The sequence below is a fragment of the Hevea brasiliensis genome, chromosome 2 (genome assembly GCF_030052815.1).
Source record: "Hevea brasiliensis isolate MT/VB/25A 57/8 chromosome 2, ASM3005281v1, whole genome shotgun sequence".
NCBI lineage: Eukaryota > Viridiplantae > Streptophyta > Magnoliopsida > Malpighiales > Euphorbiaceae > Hevea > Hevea brasiliensis.
The window spans coordinates 100330611-100354700 of NC_079494.1; the positions used below are offsets into that span (position 1 = coordinate 100330611).

The window sequence follows — 24090 nt, forward strand, 5'->3', positions numbered from 1 at the left end:
ATTTTTTTCATTGAATTAGCTGAATCGAATCTGAAATTCTTCAAAAATGATAATCGAAACCAAACTTATCAATTAAACAACAAACTACAATATCAAATTATATCGATTCAATTCAATTTGATTTTTCTATAAAAATTGATTTCTACTCAGCCTTGATTATTACAACAGCCATAAGGATAGCACAAGAAACAGAGAACAGATCAAAGAGAACATAAATTTGCAGTTAGAACAGTAAATTAGAAACTAAAATTATAAAGAAAATTCATCAGCATCATAACAATACGAGTATGCCAAGAGAGTAGGAATCCATTGTTCCTCTAATTGCCTCCAAGCATGTGTTTTTACTTTTGAAATCAAATCCAAATCGACCGTCCCTTCCCCTCCCACCATTTTGCAGTAGTAATCAAGGTGGTTAATGGATCTTATGTTGCCGTAATTGGATTAACATAAGCTCAGCACATACATGAAACTTAATTAAATGTTAAAGCCATATAATTTACTTGGAAACAAAAGTTTCTACCATGTAAAGGCTGGTAACACGAATGATGGATATGCATCATATTTGGATGCAAGAGCCTGTACAGAAGATAAATCTGCTACTTCTCCAAAACTGCTGACTCCAAGTTCAGTAGCATGAATCCCTCCAGTTATAAATGCTGAATGAATTCCAGCTTCATTTGCACCTTTAATGTCATGGTGAAGCGAGTCCCCCACAGCAATAGAATCCAAAGCATCCGCACCAGCCATGGCCATGGCCGATTTGTAAATAATCTGTTGAGAAATTTGAAATTTTCAGGTTGAAGTAAAAGGAGAACAAAAACAGAAGTAACCAAGAGTAGAACTGCAAAGATGAAAATAATGATAAGAGTAATGGTCGGTAAATTATTCTAATGGTCATTGCACTTTGCACTAATTTTTATTGATCACAAAACTTCAAGGTCGCAATTTTGTCACTGTTTTATTGCAATTATGGTAGTTCCACCTGATCTCGGCAAGATTCCAGTAAGAATCTCATTGCAAATCTAACATGACATACAAATTTACATCTCATTGAAAACCAAAATTTATGTGTCTTATTGGGGCCAAAAGCAAAACCCAGCTGCTGAACTTTTCATGAAACGTCAATTTGTCCTCTGACCTTGAGTTTGAACCAATTTGCCCCTTTAATTTAAAAAACTGGGGCAATTTAACACAAATTTGCCTAGTCAGCACACCGGCATGCATGATTCATCGAATCACAAGTTATTGAATAGAAATTTGCAAACGGGGAATTGAAAAAAAAAAAAAAAAAAGCAACGGTAACAATGGGGCCAAAAGCGTACCTTGCCCCCTAAACTTAAGTTTGAGCCACTTTGCCCCTTTAATTTAAAAAATTGAACCAATTTAATAAAAATTGAATTTAGTGCGAGTGTGTGTAATTTAACTAAACTAATGTAAAGTTACTTATGTAAAGGTGCACATGCACCTATTTTGTTTAGATGAATGAATGAATCTTATGATATATAAATGTACTTATTTTATAAAGTTGCTTATGTAAACTATTTTGGTTTGCTTGCTTGTACTTGAATGTGGTTTAGTTTGCCAGCAAAATGTGAAAATGCAAGTCTGACAGCCAAGCATGGAAATGCAAGCTGAGATATTTGACAGCAAATTGAGGCAATGGAAATGATAAAATTAAGCTATTTGATAGCAATTAATATAGTAATAAAAATCATTTTGACAATAATTGACTAGGCAAATGTTTGTTAAATTGGTGCATTTTTTTAAATCAAAAGGACAAATAGGTTCAAATTCAAGTTCATAGGGCAAAATGACTTTTCGTGAAAAGTTCAAAAGGCAGGATATGCTTTTGGCCATTTGATGTGATGATGTGGATAACACATCAGATGAGCTAAAAGCATATCCTGCTTTTGAACTTTTCACAAAAAGTCAATTTGCCTCTTGAACTTGAGTTTGAACCTATTTGCTCCTTTAATTTAAAAATTGTACCCATTTAACAAACATCTGCCCAGTCAATTGCTGTCAAAATGATTTTTTTTATCATATTAATTGTTATCAAATAACTCAATTTCATCATTGCCCCAATTTGCTGTCAAATATCTCAGCTTGCAACTTAAATTGCAAACTTGCATTTCCAAATTTTGTCGTCAAATTGAATTTCTAGACTCGTTGTCAAACTAAATTACATTCAGGCACAAGCAAGCAAACCAAAATAGTTTATTTAAGTAACTTTACAAAATAAGTACATTTGCATATCATAAGATTCTTTTATTCGTCTAAACAAAATAGATGTATCTGCATCTTTATATAAGTAACTTTACATTAGTTAAGTTCAATTACACACATTAACACTAAAGTCGATTTTTGTTAAATTGGTGCAATTTTTTAAATTAAAGGGGCAAATTGGTTCAAACTCAAGTTCAGGAGACAAATTGACTTTCATTACGAGAATTTTGCGCTCCAAAATACTAGGCGGTAATAGATGCTTTTTTTTTTTTCTTTTAATTAAAGGGGCATATTGGTTCAAACTCAAGTTCAAGGGGCAAATTGACTATTCATGAAAAGTTCAAGGGCGAGATATGTTTGCAGCCGTCTTATCGGATAAACAATTATAGTCATGTTATGATAGATTAACATATTATATCATGTTATAATGCTAGAAACAAATGGAAGTTCCCTAATTGCAACAAAATTAAAATTGAGTGACCAAATTCTAACAAATTGAAGTTTTGTGATCGCAATAAAAATTAGTGCTAAGTTCACTTACCATTAAGAAAAGGAAAAAGAAAAAAAAAATTAAGGTTTCTCTCTTTGATACTTAGAAGCATGTGGTTGAATTTTTGACAAAATAATACCATAAGCATTACTCCGTTAGTACTCCAAGGACAAATACTCTAATATCATTAATTTTACTAATGTTGCGATGCACAACAAATAGAATTTGTTAATTCAATTTTATAAAATTTCACATTATTAGGGGGACTGAAGACTTCTTTTGGGGAAAAAAAATATAAATTACAAATTAACCCCTAAGTTATGCCGAAAACTACAGGTCAATACCCGCATTTTTTATAAAAATAATTTAGTCCTTCAAGTTTTATTCTGTCAACACATTAGTCCTTCTGTTCAAATGTCAAAAACTATAAATCAGTCCCTATATTTTTCATAAAAAACAATTTAATCCTTTAGGTTTTATTCTTTCAACACATTAGTCTTGTTCAAATCACACTCAAATTGTCGTTAGTCAGCACAAGATCTAAGCAATCAATGAAATCCTAAAATTTAATGCCATAAATTCCCATAGAAAAGGCAGGAAACGCAGGGGAATGCACCAAACAACATAAAGAACATCAATGTTATACATCAAACTGCATCAACATTTAATTGAGAAAATACTGCAAATCAATTCTAAGACTTTGGGATTATAGAAAACAATTGACAATAGAATGCGGAACAATCAATCCAAACATGTGTGAAACCCTAAAGCCATAACAAATCAAAGGAACAAAAGATTCTAGGTATAAAGTGGGAGGTTTGAGAGGGAACAAGATGGTATAAAGAAGCCCAGAAAGCAGAAATCTAAAACCAAAAATGATAGAATGCCAACTATTGCTCCCAGACCCACCTATACCTGGGGTGGCAACTTTAGACATTACCTGTGAACTTGACATGAAAATATAATGTTTGGATTAGGTTTACTTGTGTTTGTGTCGAAATTGTGTTAACTTGTTATGATAGGCCAATAATCATTTCAAATCACAGGTATTAACCCAATTTGACACATTCATGTGTTGACCCGCTAATCAGTTTTGAACCGCTAACTCATTTTGACCATTAACTCGCAAATTATTTTATTAGAAAATAATAAATTAGTTAATATAAACTCAATTATTTATTATATTAGATCTTCATTATAGTTAATTTTTGTTTTCTTTATTAAAATTTATTTAATTTATGAATTTATATAACAAGTTAAAAATTATATTGTTTTACAAGTATTTGTTCTTTCATATTGAAATATTTATTGTTTGTTTAATGTTAGATTGCATATTTTTATATAGTATTAACTTTATGTATAATTAAAATTAATATGTAAATTTCACGTAATATGTTAATTTAAAAAGATTATAAGTATTGAATCATGTCAAAACGTGTCAAATTAGTTATATTGACTTGTGCCAAATCATGTTTAAATAAGTCATGTCTTATTAATTTAACCCAACATAATTTAATATTAATTGTGTCATGTCATGTCATGTAACCCACATAACAAAAAGGTTGTGCTTGTGTTTAAATTTTTGGCATGATTTATTAATTGTATCATATTCGTGTCGACCATTAATTGTGTTTGTTTCGTATTCGTGTCAACACGAACACAACCCATCAACCAGAATTGCCACCCCTACCTAACTTCCACCGCCACAACTAATTGATCCCTGTAACCCGTTACTGCTCTTAGGTGCAAACCTAAGGTTTTCAACATCAATTAGGTCTTGGTCCTCAAAAACAGCCAGGGTCACTAGAAGTGTAGCTAGGGTGTAGATTCCATTTGAGTCCACTGAGTATACTACTCTCTCTGTTGTCAGTGAGCCGAGTATACTACTCTCTCTACTGTCATTGAAGTATTGGAGTCAAAGTCGAGATTCCAATTGGAGCTAGTGGCAAAGTGGCCTTACGGATTGGGATTGTGAGCATCATCTATGGAGGATCTATGGCAAGATTAGAGATTGAATATGAGGTTAGAATAAATGAGCAACGAGAGTGAAAAACTAAAAAGAAGAGAGAGAAAGTTAGGGTTTTTGAAGATGACAAGCATTTCTCAAATGAATTTAAATCATAACTGTGTTCTTCCAAATGCTTGGCTTCTCAATTCCATAAGCAACAACTTTGTAATGGCAACAAATAAAATAGGGGGTAATAGGGCGATTTTACTTTCTTTAAGAACGGAAGGAGGGAGAACAATTTAGCATTCTCACAAACCTTCAAATGCTACAAACACTAGAATGCAAGAGAGAGAGAGAGAGAGAGAGAGAGAGAGAGAGAGAGATGTTAATTGAGAGAGAAAAACTAAAGGCGGAGCGATTCCTTTTATACTTTTTGATAATCTGAGGTTTTCTTTTAAAAAAAAAAAATTCTAATATAGCACTAAGGTTATTTTTGACATTTCACATTCATTAATAGCAATTTGAGTGAGATTTTAATAGAAAGACTAATTTGTTGACAAAATAATATCTCAAAGACTAAATTGTTTTTCATAAAAAAGGGTAAATTTCACCCATCATCCTTGAACTTAGGGCACTATAACAATATCGTCCATAAATTTCAATTTGTACCATAAAACCCCTCGACTTTAATTTGGGGAACAATAAACACCACACCATCTCCCCCTCCTACATGTCACTACCCCCCCTCTCTATTTGTCCTTCCCTTTTACATCCCCTCCTCTCTCGGCTTCACTTGATGGCACCTTCCTCTTCCACTCCCCATCCCCTTCTTTCATCTCCTCCCTCCATTAACAAATCCCCTTCCAATCATAGCCATAAAATAAACCTCCCTCATTCAGTTCATGCAAATGATCATCCTTGGTCGCACTTTCTCTAGCAAGCTCCTAAGAATTTCAAATCACCATTAAAAATTTATTTTGCATACAAACATTGCATGTAATTTGATTCTAATTTTCACATGCACTATCTTAAAACACTGAAAATCAACCAAAGGAAACAAGAATTACAAAAAGAAGATTTGTGAAAAGCAATCCAACGAAAAAGATAAGAAAAGAAAAAATAGAGGAATCAAAATTAATCAGGTTTGAAACTACATTCCATTTGTGTAATTCCTCCTCATTTCATCATACAACATCTCTTTCTCTTACTTTTTTGTGGAGACTAGCAACTCCATGCCCCAATGTCACAGGCTCACAATAACCTGCATTGCCTTCCGACGCATAAACATTTTTCCCCCTTCAATCTCCAAATAGCCCCTGAACTTTCTCTTGCATGGACTGCCTTCGTCCCTCTCAACTTCTGTGTGTAAATTTATTTACACCTTAATCAAAACCGGATTCTGCTTTTGGAAAAATCTAGCAGAATTTATTTACAAAGAAAAATAAAACCTTGACTAGTTAATGAGTACATACCCTTGTTAAAAAAAAAAAGTTATAGTGGTAATGGGTTCTAGGGTTCTCAGAATATGGTCTAAACCAAAGCGAGCATAGTTGACAAAAGAGATGTTGATGGTATGGATATCAAATGGACTGGAAACAAAGCATTGGGTTAGTTAGTTGGGGGTGTGACAACGAGGCTTCATGGCTTGCAAGGAATGGATGAAAAGTCATAAGTTTCAAGGAATTGAAGATGGGAAATGCAAGACCAATGGTTGTTAGCCCCATAATTATTTATAGAAAAGCAAAGGAATGCAGCGGAAGAGCCAAGCCATTTGCATACAGAGAAAGAAAATGCTGTAAAATATTAACACAATCACCACTGAGTTTCAGACCAGGTGGGGGACTGGTTTTAGCTTTTAAGTTACCCAATTCCTATTTATTTATTTATAGAAAAGCAAAGGAATGCAGCAGAAGAGCCAAGCCATTTGCATACAGAAAGAAAGAAAATGCTGTAAAATATTAACACAATCACCACTGAGTTTCAGACCAGGTGGGGGACTGGTTTTAGCTTTTAAGTTACCCAATTCCTATTTATTCTTCCATTGGCTTCCACCTAGCTCCCCTAATTCCTCAACTTGAACAGTAAAATTCATTTTTGCTCTTGAATCCTTTTGATAGCTGAAGAAATCTCTGGAACTAATAGATCTCTCTTTTAATTAATCAGACTTGCTATGCTGTCAATTGCAAGAAAAAATGAGGAAGATGACAATGCCAATTATGCAGAAGACAACGACGAAGAGGACAAAGACGGCGACATGGAGAAAGGAGTGGTCAGACGAGAGACAGAGCAAGGGAGAGGAGAGAAGGGGATCATGGGAAAGAAGATTGATTTTTATTTGAGGGTATTTAAATCATTTAAATTGTCCTCTTTTTTACGATGACATGTCATTATTACAACTGTAAAACTGGTTATAATAGGTAAGAGGGGGTTTATTATTTACTAAATTAAAGTTGAGGGTTTTATATTACAAATTGAAATTGTGGGACAGTGCTGTTACAACATTATAAGTTCAGGGACCACAACTGAAATTTAATCCATTAAAAAAAAAAGCAGAGACTAACCTGTGGCTTTTGATATACCTAAGGACTAACTTGTAATTTATCGAAAACAATATTATTTCAATAGACTCGCACTGTCACATCAGTAAAATTAACAGCATTTGAGCATTTGTCCTTAAAATACTAACGAAGTAAAGTTTAAGGTACCATTTTGTCAAAAATTGCACAATGGACCACTAAGTATCAAAGCGTGAAACTCATGGTATTTTTTTGTACTTTTCCCTTAAAATAACTTATCCGTTATCCACTAATAACCACCTAACCTATTGCACCATGTGGGAAAGAAGTAATAACAATATATCCCACAACAAAAATATAATTTTATGTTTGCAACTTAGAGAAAAAGATATGCTATATATAATATAATAACCAAATAAATAGGGAGAAAAAAAAAAAGAAGGGAAAACTAAATAACAGCTTCACCTTATCTGGCTTGCCCATCCATTTAACTTCACCCCCAAGCTTCTCATATTTTGCAGCCAATGTACCTAACAAGATCAATGCAACTCATATCACAGGAAAGTTAACCACCAGAAATCTGGAATTGCAACAACAAATTGGTTCAGGTCTGAGTTCTTGTTTCAGTAAAGTGTAAATCAACAACAACATGAAAGCCAACAAGCAAAAGAAACACAAACTCGAATTTGTGTTTCCTTTAAGATAAGGATAACTGCTTAGAAAGCATAAAAGTTTTGCATGCACGTTCAACCACATGGATACAGGCTCAAGTCGCAAAAGCAACAACATACAAAAATGCTGACGAGCAAAACTATTGCAATAGAAGCATATGTGTCATAAAATTACAGAAGTAACAAAGTTTTTTTATATATATAAAAGAGGAAACTCCATTGCGATTGATGATAAAAATGTGTACAAGAAAGAGGATAACACATCCTCCAATCATCAAAGTAAAATTAGAGAAAACATGCTTGCTTATCCAGCTGAATATCAGCTAAAGCAACTCTACTAAAGACCTACCCCCTAAAACGCACAAAAAGAAGCCAAAACAATCCTATTGCAAAACCAACTACGAATACAAGGAATAATCCTCAAACATTCTTACATCCCCTCCACCCCACCCTCCCCCAACCCAATCCATAGACACCTAACTGAAGAAATATACCCTCCAGAGGGTGTTCACCATTTTGCCCTCCCAAAACTAGTTGCAAGAAGCACTCTTAATTATACATATTTATCTTAATACTCCCTCAAGTTAGACGATAGATTTGAAAAGCAACTTTTTTACTCCAGTAAAAGCATTTTCCAATTGATAATAACTTTATATGGTGCAACATAATTTGCTTTGTTGCAGCCATATGTTGCAAAAAGTGACAAGGAACTTCAATTTGCTTGATTTGCTCACAGAACTACATATAATTGCAACTATTTATGGGCATTTTACCGCAAAAACTCATCTCTTCTAATATCCCATATCATTAAAGATGCAAGCAGGTCTAATTGAGTGAGGTCCAGGCACTTTTGGAACTGTACCAAACATGTTAGGTTCTTGAAAACTACATTAAAATCGAAGCGGTTCTATATATATTGAAACTGCGCCACAACAAACCAAATTATTTTTTATTGTGTCTGATTCCATTTTTGGCATTCCTGCTTTCCTCATATTCCCTAACCTGAAAGATTCTTCACGTTGCTCCCCCAAAAAAAAATGCCAAATGAAGTATTACGAACAATAGGTTCCTAAAACAGTGTCATTAGTAGGTAGTATCAATTCATTAGTAGGCTGTTAGTTGTCAGTTTCTTAGGTCAGCATTCTGTTGCTAGTATCTATGAGAATATTAGCTGCACAAAACAGTCCGTGAGATGTAATTTCATATCAGTATTGCAATTTGAAGAATTCCAGAAAGTTCTCACAATCTCTCATATTTTCTCTCTCCTTATTTTCCCGCATTTTCCTTTTGTTGTATTTGATTCTCATCCTCCACAAACAACTTAGGCCTGAAATTCCAGTACCTAACATGAAGTTGTCAAAAACATTGCAGAGTTAAATTAAACTAAAATGAAAGCCAAAACCTTGATATTAAAATACTTTCCCAATCCTTTGACATTCTTGTCGACAACAGATGAGAGAGAAATAAATGGAGACTCTTAAAGGAACAAAGATAAGATTGTTGCAAAATGCTTTGAATCATTAATCAAGATTACTCTAATTTTCTTGAGTGGGGAGAAAGGAGGTGGAGAGAGGCGAAGTAGATCTACCATGTTGTGAGAGAGAGATGATAATTAAGTAGAACTATTTTGCTTTATTACTTGGTGATTGGAGTTTGAAGTTGCCTATTGATTTTCAACAGCAGCATATCCACCTTATAGGAAGTAGGGTCCAAGACCCCACTTTCCCTAAAAAATATTAAGAAAATAATATAGTTCAAAACCGCTTTGATTTTCAATGAGAGCCCATTGTTCAGTTATTTCATTTATAAAACACATATGCCCCTACACACATACAAAGATGTACTAATAAAGAAAGAAAATTTTAAAAGGTTTGATGTTTTTGAAAACTTTTGTCTCCATATATAATTATTGGTTAAACTGTTAAAGAGTGATTTACAAAGCATAATCTTGGAAATTTGTCTCCATAAAGAAATATGTATTTGATAGTTTTAGTAATTATGCGATTATGTGTTATCTTCAGGAAATGAACATTTTTTAGGGCCAATTATTCACATTTTTCTTTTTTTTTTAAAATCATATAAAGTATCATATATTAATATTTATTTATTAGTTTTTTTGGGAGGAAAGGCAGAACGAACTGCACCACTTTAAACTATTATATTATCTGTTTTTAATATTATTATGACTTTAATATATATTATATGGACCCCACTTTGAAAATTTTCTGGATCCGCCATTGATTTTCAAAATGAGTTTTCACAACTGACGCACAAGCATTTTAGCCTTGTATGGTTAAGTTCCAGGACTTCCAAAAGTTGTAAACTATCTGCCACCCCATATCATAAGAAACAACATCCAGATGTTATTGCCTTGCAGTTTGCATAAACCAACTAATATTCCCAACAGCAAGTAATATCTTAGTTACAGTCAAATAAATAAACTTTTCCACAAGGCTTCTACAGCTCTCAAGATCCACAAATACTAATTTTTCATCTCTCTTGATAATCGGATCCATTAGGGCATCAATTGATTGGCACCCAACATAACTATCTCAACAATAAGATCACTAACATATTCTCTTTATCAGATAAGTGTTTGAATTTGCTACTCAATGCCAAAAAAATTCAATATCAATGTTGGAAATCCCGCATTAAAAAGATATGAAGTAAAAGGGTAATATATAAATGGTTGAGTTGCAATATTAAATTGACTAGTCATTTTGATGCATAAAGCAACCTAATCATTTATACAAGCCCAAATTAAAAATGAATTAAATTATAATTTGACTGACACTCTCTCCTAATTTAACATGGTATCAGAGCTCAGACTGGATTGTGAGTTTCAGGCGCCCATAAAGTTGTTTAATTGAGTCCATATTGGGTTAAACTGTTAACTAATTGTCAAGTGATAACTTTGTGATTACACTTGAGAGGAGAGTGTTGGGAATCCCGCGTTGAAAAGATATGAAGTAAAAGGATAATATATAAGTGATTGAGTTACAATATTAAATTGACTAGTCATTTTGATGTATAAAGCAACCTAATCATTTATATAAGCCCAAATTAAAAATGAATTAAATTGTAATTTGACTGACACTCTCTCCGAATTTAACAATCAATAAGGTCAATAACATACTCCCATTATGAAAAAGAATATCACACTTTTACTTTGCCACTAAAAATACTATAAGTTTCCTAAGTCCCACTCCCTAATTTGAAAATGCTAGCTCATTTGTCTTCATATCACTAAACCATCAACATCATTGCGACGAAGCACATTGTGAATACTACGGAAGGTCAGATGTCCACAACCTTTGCATCTCAAGTAGACTATTTCCATAGTTTGAACCCATGATCTCCAGCTTACAAAAAATTGGGAGGAAAGAGTAGACAAATGTCTATAGACATGAACTAGAAAGCAAGACTAACTTTTGGCATGCTAAAAGAAATGGCCATATCTGCTGCCACTCTGTTACTAATTGCATATAAAAATTGTTTGTTTCAGATTGTTTGCACTGAAGACCATTTCACGGTCCATGACAGGTAGCCTTAACCTTCAATATGAGCTGCATTATTGATGGTTTAACCAAAGGCCATTTCAGTCCCTTTCCTCCAAATACAAACACACACACTCAATTTCCCATGCATTCTTATGCGGGCATACATGATACATGAACTTACAACATCAGACTGCGTTAGTTTCTAATCCTAAAACAGAACTAATATTCCGATTAATGTTCAAACTAATTTATGTTTAAAATATAGATTTTTTACTCGAAAATAAGGTGACAAAATCTTTACCAGGCATAACTCGCAAGGCTCTAGCTTCAACAGTCACAAAGTCTGGATTGGCTACTACCATAGGAATTCTTTTAGCAGCACAACGCTCCAATATTTTCTCAAGCTCTTCAAGAGTCATAGGACAAACAGCACCAGAAGGGTGCCCCAAGGCTTCAGTACCATGGGCCAAAACAAACTCAGCTTCTTCAACATTTTCCACAATTTGTAAATCAAGGCCCTAGTAGAAAAGGAAATAATAAGCAAGATTATTATTTATAAATTTCATTACTCCCTTAAAATAGTTTTTCACGTCTTCAAACATAATTTTTCAGTCCTAATAGGGTCAATGAAATTTTCAACAGGTTGTACTGAAATTTTCTATACTGAACACTCATACATTCCAAAATTCTGTTAAGACTTTAGGTAAAACCAAACCACAGTTTTGGCATGATTTGAATACAAAATAGCAGAATACAGGTTGCAGTATGATCTTATGATTGATGCTTCTTAGTTTCATGAATCATTTGATTAACTTTATTTGCTTATTTAACAATCTGAGCATCACAAAGCTTTCCCAACAGGGAATCCCACTGGATGTATATACCCCCAAGGATAAATAGTTGCAAGCCTCGCATCAATGCATAAACATACACTGTGAATCATAAATTCTCAGCATACAGTGATTTGCATGAACAAGTTTGTTAAAAGTAACATTCCACCAATTTTTACATTCTCATGATAGGTTTTCTATGTTTACGAAATATGAAAAGAGCAAGGAAGAAGGAAGAGATATAAAGAGAAAGAAGTGAGACCATATAGCCAAGTACATCCAAAAAGTATAACTAGAGGAAGAAAAAGCAAAACGAGAAAATAGTCAGAAAAGAACTAGCATAAAGGGTGTACCTTAAGTGATATAGCACCCCGGTCACTCCAGGTCATGTGAATGCAAGATTTTCCTAATGCTGCAAACCAGTCATCATCTCTCCTATTTATAATGAAATCCAGAAAACAAATTTGAGAGATAAATTATAACTATGGAAGTACATAAATAATTTAAGAAAAGGAATAAGAAACATTGTGAATTCCAACAAAATAAAGTCAAAGGAAGAAGAAAATGTTCTTGTAATAAATGACTGCTACCTTCTATTAATGGCACGAAAAAACACAGCCTTTTATATCTACCCTAGTGGCAGGACCCACACAATTAGTAATGGAAAAATGCTGCAATAACTTGAAAATGTTTTTATTGCACTACGTGAGTACAATCAAAAGAAAAATTAAACAAATTCGGTCACGAGAAGCAAGCCATGGCTTCAAATAAATTGCAAGTGGGATGACTAAAATTCCAAATGACATTCTGCTATCCACAAATAAGAAAAAGACAAACACTTGGTGGAGAAAATGGGAAAAGGCAAGTTATTGCAGGAGTTTATGAAAAGCACAGTCCATAACAGAGCTGAATGCAAGAAAATTGGACAAACCAATCCCAACCACTTTTTTCAGGTTGGATTTGGCTTCAATTATGTCAAAGCAATCAAAACACTGCATCCAAATTAAGGACAAAGAATCACAAAATAGAAATTTAAACACTCAAACCTAACAATTAGAGCGGTCATGAAGCATAATAATAATAATAATAATAATAAATAAATAAATAAATAAATAAGCACACTGATTATCTAATGATTAACCTGATTCACCCATTACTACAAAACTTCAATGTACTGTAGAGATTTAGAAAAGCCTAAGTATACACATCATTAAACCAAAGCAATGAAGCATATACTGCAAGTCTGCAACTAACTTTTTTTTCCTGCAAAAGAATGCAATATGTCATTCAACCCCAGTAGAATTAAATAAGCACATTCTAACTAGAGTTGTTTCATCTAATAGAAGAACCCATAAAAGGTTATCCATTATAGATGCTCATATGATAAGTGATTGATATGGATAACAATGGATGCTAACCTCTGCAAGTATTGATGTGTTAACTCCCCACTGGTGATGGCTCCCACAAAAAGAGAGGGATCAAATCCAAGACTCTTCATTTTTTCCATTGTGGTCGATGCACGTCGTGAAGAATTGCTTATAATCACCATTCTGGCACCAGTACTTGCAAGCTTTTTTACTGTCACCCAAACAGAGAATAGAAAGCAGTTCCTCTATCACTCACTGGAAAGGAAAAGGGTAACAAAATAAGCTCAGAAAAAACCTTTCCCAAACATCAAAAGCTAACTGATAAAAATATACACGTTGAAATTGCACCCGGATAAGGCTGCTTCCCATCATGAAGCACTCCAAATTGATCCAACAACCATGCCTGAAATCCAAAACCCAAATTTCCAAAAAAATTTCAACCACAATTAATGATAACCCAATATCGAATAACCTTAGAAAACTAGCAGTATGATCAATATAGCATGAACTAATCATCAAATAAGAGTCATTTTCAGCGGAATAATTTCCGAAAACTAAAATGAAAAAGAGCAGAGTTTGAAAGCGCTTGTATAGACCTTGAAACGATGAGTCTCGGCGAGATGTTGAAGGCCATTCAAGGTCTGCAAGAGCTGTGCCTCGCTGGATTTGATGGAGCTCTGAGGCATCATTTTCGCTTCCCTTTTGTTTGTCTTTAGAAATCAAAAACCTGTTCTTTTTCAAAGTGTCCGTAAATCTAAATATTATTGAAAATCGGAAGAATTTTAATATTTAACGTGCAAAAATTAAAAATTTTATATTATATTTTTAAGTTTATAATAATTCCATAATAACTTTAAAATTCTAAAAAATTTCCAGAAGATTCAATTTATTGTGTTATTTATAAAGTAATTTGATTTTTATAAGATAAAATAATTAAATTAAATTATTTTAAAAATAAATTTATTTATTTATATTATTATTATAAAATGATTTAATATAGGAATAATGTGATAATTAAATCGAGCAATTCAACGTGTCTATGGAAGAAAATCTTCTAAACCTGTGATTTTTCGAGTGAGGGAAAAGTTTCCTTTTGCAAAAATATTTACTTCTCTTAATGGTAAAGGAGGAAATTATTTCTTTTGTGGGGAATGTTTTCTTTTATTTTGAATTTATTTATTTTACAAAAAATATTTTTTAAAAATATTTTATGTACGAAAAATATTTTTTATATATTATTTTACTATTTCAACTTACTTTTTAAATTATTTAGTATTCTATTTGAATTTTTTTTAATCTTAGATTTTATTTATTTTGTAAAAAATAATTTATATATATATAATGTTTTTTATAAAAATACTTTTTAAAAAATATTTTTTTGTTATTTAATTATAATATTAAATGAAATTTACTTATTTATATTTGTATATATAAATATTTTCATATTTAATAAGATTATCAAAATTTAAAATATAAAAAATAATTTTTTCCTTAAAAAAAAGTTATTTTTTATTAAAAATATTTAGTTTTTCATATGTAATTTATTTTTTCTTTGAATTAAAAAATATTTTTCATTAATTTATTCTCTTGAGTGCTCTAAATATTATATAATATAAAAAATATTTTTAAAATAAAATTATAAAACAAAAAGAGCCTTAATATATTAATTAGAAGTATATATATGTATAAGCTAAAGCATAAAAATGACCTCATAAAAATAAGTTATTTGTCAAACAATATTTCCTATAAATATTGATTAATTTAAAATTTATTTTATTTTATTTAAAATTTAAATCTTCATTTTCCTTTTCTTTTAAAGAGAAAGAAATAAAATATAAATCATAAATTAAGAAATTATTTGACATCTTATTATTATTATTATTATTATTATTATTATTATTATTATTATTATTATTATTATTATTATTATTATTTAAGATTTTATTTTTGAGTATATTTATTATTATAATTATTATGGACAAACTATTTCTAATAAATGCAATTCTATTGTAAAAATATTATATTGGTACATTTTTATGAAAAAAAATTTAGAGAAAAATAATTGATAATTATTTTGCAATTGAAAATTAAATTTAATTTTAATAGGAATATAATTATTCAAAATTTTAATAAAAAATTTAATTATATTTAATATAATTAACTAAAAATTTTAACATTGACAAAATTTTATAGTGTGATTTTGAAATATAAAATTTTATAAAAATAAATACTAAATTATATATTAAAATAAAAAATAAAGAAGTAGTGTAATGCGTAAGAAAATGACTAGTTAAATATGAAATTTAAGTTAAATATGATATGTTTTAGTTATAAAAACTTTAAGAAAATCTAAATAATTTTTTAAATTATTATTTTAATAATATTTAAAATAATATTTTTTAAAAAATATATATTAAAATTAGAGTAAATTTTACTATTGTTCCCTAAATTTAAGTTATTAAAACCACACTGTAATTAAATTTTAATTTGTAATATAAAACTTGCTAACATTAACAGTAAACATAAAAATTATTCTAACTTATTTTATTTTAAATATATATATATATATATAAATTAAATATAATTATATGAGAATTCAATTAATTTATTTTTTAAAAATGATTTATTGTTAGTTGAATTTTATTATTATCTTTGTTACATATCGCGAAAAGAAATAAAAATAAAATAAAAATTGATGAAATCTCTCAATGGAGTATTCTTTACTCTTTATTGGGATACAACATTTTCCCTTTTCCACTGAAGAAAATTTTTTAATCTCAAGGCTAAATTGAACAAAGTACAATTTCTTTATTGCTATTCAGATGGTTCATTTGTTTGCTTTCCTTTCTCTCTTTGCTTGGCCACAAATTCTTTCAAGGCTTCCTTCCTCTTCTTGCTGGCCAGGACTTTCGCTTGCAAACCACTTAAACTAGGGTCCTTTTTCTCCTCCGGCGGCGGAGGTGGCGGCCTTCTAGCTGCATTAGCACTCCGGTCACCAATGTTCAAGCCCACCAATGCACCTGCCAAACCCAAGCTCACAGTCCTGCACCATCAACTAACCTAACCCCCATCAACTTCACTTTTCTAGCTTATGTGCATACATGTTCTTTTTAGAAAGCTATTATTCATATATCCATTGATGTTTTTATTCTTGTAAGTACATATTTGCTGAATATTAATACAAAGTATGTATTAATAATTATATTTAATAAGCTTTTCTAAACATGGAGCAATGAAAAATAAAATTATTTATAGTAAATTATTTTCAAGTCCCTATATTTTATTAAAATTAATTATTTAATCTTTTAAAAAAAATTAAAATTTTTCTGTATTTTACAAAATCAAACTCTTTAGTACTTCTGTTAGATTTTTGTCAAAAATAAAGTTAATCAACTTGTATTAGCTTTATTCAGAGGAACTAAATAGTATGGACAATTAAAATTATAGAGACTAAACAATATGAATATTTTAAAATTAAACAAATTGATTAACGTGTTATTTGGCAGAAGATTTAAAAGTTTGATTTTATAAAATACGGAGACATTTTAGTTTTATTTTAAAAAAATAATGACTAAAAAGTTAATTCAGACAAATTACAAGAAACTGATAGTAATTTACCAAATTATTTACATTCACTACAACGGCATTGTAAAACTGTTGCCTGGAAAGAATGTTTGATAGCTAAGTAACACCATAAATCAAGAAATAGGCCTACATTGGAGACATATACAAAGTTTTGATGTTCCAAATAAATTTCAAAAAGAGTTAATTAGCCATTGTACATAGAAACGTACAGGACACTAACCTGCGATGGATGAGATTGCAATCAGAGACTGCAAGCTTAGAGTCTCTATGAAACCCTAGAGATGGAAGATGGGCAGTTGTCTTCTTCTTAGAATTGGCTGAGAAAGGAGGGTTTGCTGTGGCTGGTGTTGTGGTTAGGGAATGGGCCATTACTGAACTGTTACTTCACTTGGGGTTTTGTTTGAATTCAGGAAAATGGGATGACATTTTTATCAAGTCATCAATTGTGAAGTGGTGCAATTATAAGTGGATAGTGTTTTGAGCTCTACATGGAAAGGAAAGAAGGAATCCATTGGTTGGCTCTAGATAAGGTTTTATTGTTGTGGACCAATAGTCTGGTTCTTCGGCTACTTTGCTAATTCTTGTGCCCATTTGAATCTGTATCATCGCGTGGATGTGAATGCTTCTCCAACCAAGTTTTTATTTGTTAAAATGAAATTTATTTTTTAAATATTACAAAATAAATTTTTTTACTATTACTTATAATTATAAATACCACCAAATTTTAGACGCCAAGGGAGATCACTTCCTCCATTTCCATCCCATTAAAGATCAGGATCGAATAGAAAGAATTTCCCATCGAGGGGCAGGGTGGGCGGATTTCCCTGTGATCATATATTTTTTTTTCTTTATACGATAGAAATTTATTTATTAAAAAGATTAATTATAAGCTTTTCAGAAATTTTAAACATAATTTAATAATATACATATATATTTTAAATTTATAATATTTAAATATATAAAAATAAATTATTTTTTAAAAAATAATAACTTTTTTTTTATTTAAGCATGTTACATTCGCGCCAGAAGTGATAAAACCCTTCCAACGAAAACTCTAAAAACTAGAATTAATTCCATGCTATTGATCTAACCATGTATTATTATTATTTTTATTAAAACAAATTACAGAAATTCAAGGAAGAGAACTCCGAGTCCGACCCTACAAAATATCAAAGTAGGAAAGATCGAAAAAAATTGATCAGACGCAAGGCAGACTAAGTCGGATACGCAAACTATTACCACCCTTAAATTCTAAAACACAATGCTAGACCAGGCCGCAATGGGTTTTACAAATAACCCAAATAATAATGCCCCGCTTAACCACGATAAAGGACCAACTCAGCAACCACAAGACCACAGAGAGAAAAGGGGCCAGCACAGAAAAAAAAAAAAGAAGCAAATGTTCCATAATGACAAGTCAAAACTGAAGTTGCATTTCATACCAAACTAAAACATCCAATATCTCGTTATCTAAAAAGTGATAGTTGACAGCGCAATAACAAAAAAAAAAAAAAAAAAAAAAAAAAAAACGAAATAGTAGGTTCCAAATAAAACTTGGGCATGCGTGCCAAGGTATATTTGAGCTCAAATGCTGATAATATCCTTCTACTCATCATCCTCATCATCATCAGCAGCAGAGTTAAGTGCCTGCAATCGTTCAATCAACTTAGCTTTCCTTTCCTCGTAAGTCAACTTCCTCAAATTGTACCTGTGAAACACAGACAATAAGATTTCAATCAAAAGATTGTACAACACCCATAATGGTTGATGGAAAATGACATGGATTAACTAACGCAGCAAGTCAAACTTGTGTCATATGGAAGTGCAGAAGACCAGCTAAACAAGATGCAAACAGTATATAACACGATTTTTGGTGGTTTTCCGCAAAGGTAGCATGACTGCACACCAAAACCATGGCAAACCTATAAAAGATGCATCTAAAGACGACTATGAGAACCGAACAATATGTAATAAATTTAGATGAGATGCCAAGAACCAAACACATCTTATGAAATATTTCCCAATGTCAGATCTGATCACATGGTAGTTGAATTGTGATGTTTATTTGATCTAATCAGACAAACAATAAACTCAGACAAATGTCCATGTTTATTGACTAAATATCAACAAACCTCTTGTGTTCCTTAGGTGGTTGCTTTTCTGATTTCTTGCAAGTGGGATCAGCACGAATTGCTGCATGAACCTTCTTGTACAACTCCTCCATGCCATCTGCCTCAATTCCCCTCTTGATGTATTCACTAAAATGAAGCTGGTATTTCTCTGGCTCATCCTCCATCAAAGTCTGCAGAAAGAACACAGCGCAAGTCAATTAAAACAAGAATGTCCAATTACAACAGCAAAAACTTCAATTGATGCTACTAATAGTCATAAGACACAAATTCAGCCCGCCAGATTTACCCTCATATATGCAGCAACATGACCACCATAGATATACTTGCGGTGAACTTCTGCATCAAGTTGTTTGTCATCCTTTGAAAATCCAGCAAACCTCTTATCACTGTGAGGAATATCCAAACCACCATCTAGAGCTCCCTGTCACCAATGACACAATATAAAAAATTCTCATTATCATACAAACACAAAAATTGACACAGAAGCATGACAACAACAAAACCAGACACTAAAGAAATAAATTTAAGCTCTATCACAGGTACTCAAAATAACATGATAGATAAAATCTATAACATGAAGTTATGCACAAAAGTATCCTTATCAGGACATATAGTTAAAAGATGGGAACTCTGAATGTAAGGGGTGAAAGATTAACAACTACAATATATCACATCCGATTTGAGTGAGAGTACTTTTTTACAAGAAGCTAGTAAGAAGTCGAAACCACAATATATTTTAGATACCTTGAGAGCACCAAATACACGGTTTCCAGTTGTGGTCCTGACCAGCCCAACATCAAGTAAAGCACGGAAAGGCCTCCTGCTCTCAGCTGGTTCAACTGAGAAGTCCTCCCCAGTAGCCTGGTAAAACAAGTTATCAAAACTTCATATAATAGAACAGATTCTTTTTTTTTTTGGTTGGGAAGAAGAAGGGGGGGGTGTGTCCAGCGGGCGGGCGGGCGGGCGGCCGGGAGGAGAAAAGGAAGGAGGGTGAAGGAATGTTTTAATTGAAAATATACCTCTGCGTTCCCCTCGTATTCCTCATCCATTTCAAGCATTTTCAAAGTACGACGGGCCAACAGAAGTCCAGTGCAGTAGGCTGCTCAGTTTATTAAATCAAATATAACACGAAACACCAAAATGTCAGAAAAACAGGATAGATACAAATGAAGGGAAGAGAAAATAGCACAAGAAATACCCAAAATAAGATACCTGCTGCATAGTTTGTCAGACCCACTTCCAGTCCATATCGAGGAAGCTCATGAGAATAGGCAGCAGCAAGAACCATATCTCCAGCAATACTAGCTGATATTATTTGTGCGACAATGTCCTTATTGGACTATAAACAGTGTTAAGGATCAAAACACAAAACACCATTTGTTAAGCAGTTAACACAAGGAAGCAACACCACTAGCTGTTATCAGAAAAAGGAAAGAAGATAAAGGGAAAGTAAACGAGCAACTTGACCAATAGACAAATAAAACGAGAAATGAGCATTATAATAATGAATGAAAAAAATCGAAGGGATACAAATCGCACAACAAATCGGTACTTTGGAGTGTTGTACTTATTCTTGTCCTGATTGATCAGGCGAATCCTGGCTCTATAGTCGGTCTTCCCTTCTGCCAGATGTTTCCAAGAAACAGAAAAACAAAAGGTGACTAAACAATTAAAGAGAGAAACAAGTTTATGAACATACAATACTAAGGCAATACCTCTTCTTCTCTTAAATTTGACCTGAAACCGCTTAAAGTAAGCCTTGGTTTTCTGAGCCTTGACAAAGGCCTGCAATAACAAACAAAGTTGTTCCAATAACTAAGTATACCAAATAGGAAAACACTACATTTAGGATATCATCATGTCTACAACTTAGTTTCTGTACAAATATGTTGAATATATCAAAACTGAAATGCAATTTATTATAAAAAAAAATCATATTTATCCCATGTCCTCAACACCCCAAACTGATAATTTTTTTTAAAGAAAAGTTTGTTTTTTTTTTTTTTCTAATTACACCTAAAATAATTTATTTCCCACCCAGATAATTATTAGAAATAAACTAAAAACTAACATACCCAAATCAAAAATTAAACTCATGTATAGGACCACGAAAGCTATCTTAGAAGCCATAATTTTCCCAAAAAAATACTTTCAATCAATGTAAAAAGGATTGAATAAAATGATATTCCATCAATGTAAAAGAAAAAAATAAACACCTATAAAAGGCCAAGCTATATATTAGTTCCGATGAAATACCGCAAATGAAAACAAAGCCAGACTTTTACGACAATTAAAGGGAAACAGAAAAAACCAAAACACATAAATCAATGCCGTCGCATTCAGTTAAACTTTTTTCCTTTTTGTTTTCGTTCTATTCTCATTTGACACATTTTCTCGGGAACCAGACAGATTTACGCATCACTGAAATGAAAAAACATATATACGTATATAGCAGATATCACATTTCAAGAGATGTATTAAGAGCAAGGGCTTTGAGTCTCACCATTGCTGATCCTCGATCTGCTAGGAAGGGAGTAGAGAGAAGAGGAAAGTCGACGGCTATGGCCTTAAGAGGAGCCAGTGCAACATAGCTGAAAATATAAACCCTAAAGTGACCTGGACTCAAAAGATCAACGGCTGAGATCAATTGCTGGGTGGCTGCTAGCTAGGGTTTAGTTAATGGATAACTGAAAACTATGAGTTATTTATTTTTTATATAATTAATAATTTATTTTTAAAAGTTTAATTCCGTTATTAGGCTAGCACAGTCGATAATTAATCGTTAATTTCATTTCTATTTAAAATAATTTAATATTTAAATTTTATTTTATTAATAAAATATTCTCTACATTTAAATTTTATTTTTAAATAATTATATATTTTATAAAAATATTAAATACTTTTTAAATTATAATTATTTAAATATAAAAGATTAAAAATATTAATTAGATAAAAATATGATTTTCAAATAGTAATATTAAATAAAAACAATATGTTTTATTCAATTCTTAATTTTTTTTATATTAGGATCTATAATTTTGTAAAAAAATTATTTTATTTTAATATTACATAATTATATATAAATTGCTTAAAGTGGCAATCTATTAACAATTAATAAATATTCATTAAATTAAATTTTATTCAAATTAATTATTTCAAAATTTAAATAAATTTATTAAAATGAGATGTAATTTAAAGTACAATTTTTTTAAAATATAGTCTTTTGAGAAAATTTATAAATTATAATTTTAAATGATTTATGTACGATTATAAATGGGTAAAATAAACTATACTAGGTCATGTAAAAGTAAATTTTTTTTATAATGTTTTTTTCAAATCATGTTAAAAATTTTTTATAATTATTTATAAAAAAATATTAATATAAATAAAATAACTTTTAATAAAATTATAGATCGTAATACCAAAAATTTAAGAATTTAATAAAACATATTATTTGTTATTAATTATTTTTTTGCTATTTAAAAAAATATCTTGTTATCTAATTAATTTTTTATTTTATATTTAAATAGTTATAATTATAAAAAATTTTAATATTTTTATAAAATATATAATTATTTAAATATAAAATAAATAATTATTTAAATATACAATTTAAAATTAGGGACTGCATTGTTAATAAATTAAAATTTCAAGAACTAAATTATAAAATCAAATTTAACTTATTATATAATATTTATTATACTTATTTATTGTATAGAGTAAATAATATATATATATATATATATATATATATATATATATATATTTTAAATGTAAAGTTTTAAGCTAGTGACTATTTTATTAATAAATTAAAAGCTCATGGATTTAACTATTTTCAAATTGAAAATATAATAAAGGGTGTTTTGATTATTTTATTAAAATTGAAAATAATTTGGATGATTAGAAAGGACCAATTTAGAAATTAAATTATTTAATTTTAATAATATAAAAATTAAATTATAGATTTTCTCAAACTTAAAAATTATATTGTAATTTAAATTTTAACTTTTTTAAATTAAATTTTACTGTTTGACTATAATTGTACTCAATCTTAAAGGATGAACTTTATTATCTAAAATTAAAACATAATAATGTAAACGTAATTAGATTCACAAAAGAATAGAAATTGATTAGAAGATAAAACTCTCCTCATGGATCCTTTAATTTAATTTAAAACATAAAATTAAACTTAATATAATAATTATGCCCAAGTCCCAATTAATTTAAGTTATTAAAAATGCTACTTAATGTATTTGATACAATGCTTTTTGTCTTAAGCATTGCCAAATTACACTAGGCATCAACGAAATGTATGATCACGTACTCCTCCAGCCATGGAAAGGAGAAATCGATCATAATCGATTAAAATCTATCCGTAATAGGAGACAGAGTTAGAAAATTGAATTAGTAGAATTAAAAAATTTTACTTTATTAATTTAAAAGAAAAAATTATATATAATAATAAATTATCTATTAAAAAGAAAAAATATATTATATGAAAATTTTCAATATATAATAATAATAGAGTAAAAAAATTATAATAATAATAAATTATTATTATAATTTTAAATTTATAATTGTATATTATAATATATTAAATTTTTAATCACAATTAAAATTTGAAATTTGTTAACCAATTATAAGAAAAAAAATTTAATATCAAAAAAATAAATTTTAATAATTGACATTTTATAATTATTTTAATACATCCAAAATATTAAAATTATAATTGCACATTAAAAGTAACGATCATATAGAAGATATTCATTAAGAGCGCTTTATTTCTCAGTGAATCAATCCAACACGAACAAGATTAATTTTAATT

General features: G+C 30.4%; 3 protein-coding genes across 4 annotated transcripts; all 3 read right to left on the reverse strand.

The window, feature by feature from the left end:
* Nucleotides 1-216: 216 nt before the first annotated feature.
* LOC110633864 (uncharacterized) lies at nt 217-14326 on the reverse strand. Of its 2 annotated transcripts, none has more exons than XM_021782665.2 (7): nt 14145-14326; nt 13897-13951; nt 13600-13759; nt 12535-12616; nt 11653-11869; nt 7646-7710; nt 217-771 (listed from the first exon to the last, which is right to left on the reverse strand). In XM_021782665.2, the coding sequence occupies exons 1-7, from the start codon at nt 14235-14237 to the stop codon at nt 517-519; spliced, it is 927 nt and encodes a 308-aa protein (XP_021638357.1). In that variant the 5' UTR covers nt 14238-14326; the 3' UTR covers nt 217-516. The 2 variants fall into 2 exon arrangements, with proteins under 2 accessions (XP_021638357.1, XP_021638356.1); XM_021782664.2 differs by having other exon boundaries at nt 13882-13951; nt 14145-14325.
* Nucleotides 14327-16240: 1914 nt separating this feature from the next.
* On the reverse strand, nt 16241-17622 carry LOC110633804 (uncharacterized). The gene is made up of 2 exons (XM_021782573.2): nt 17354-17622; nt 16241-16591 (listed from the first exon to the last, which is right to left on the reverse strand). The coding sequence occupies exons 1-2, from the start codon at nt 17500-17502 to the stop codon at nt 16363-16365; spliced, it is 378 nt and encodes a 125-aa protein (XP_021638265.2). The 5' UTR covers nt 17503-17622; the 3' UTR covers nt 16241-16362.
* Nucleotides 17623-18548: 926 nt separating this feature from the next.
* On the reverse strand, nt 18549-21928 carry LOC110633861 (60S ribosomal protein L5). Its single transcript, XM_058136415.1, has 9 exons — nt 21769-21928; nt 20981-21050; nt 20796-20887; nt 20478-20604; nt 20285-20364; nt 20010-20126; nt 19552-19686; nt 19266-19435; nt 18549-18841 (listed from the first exon to the last, which is right to left on the reverse strand). Exons 1-9 carry the CDS (start codon nt 21769-21771, stop codon nt 18739-18741), a joined length of 897 nt encoding a protein of 298 aa, XP_057992398.1. The 5' UTR covers nt 21772-21928; the 3' UTR covers nt 18549-18738.
* Between the last annotated feature and the right edge of the window lie 2162 nt (nt 21929-24090).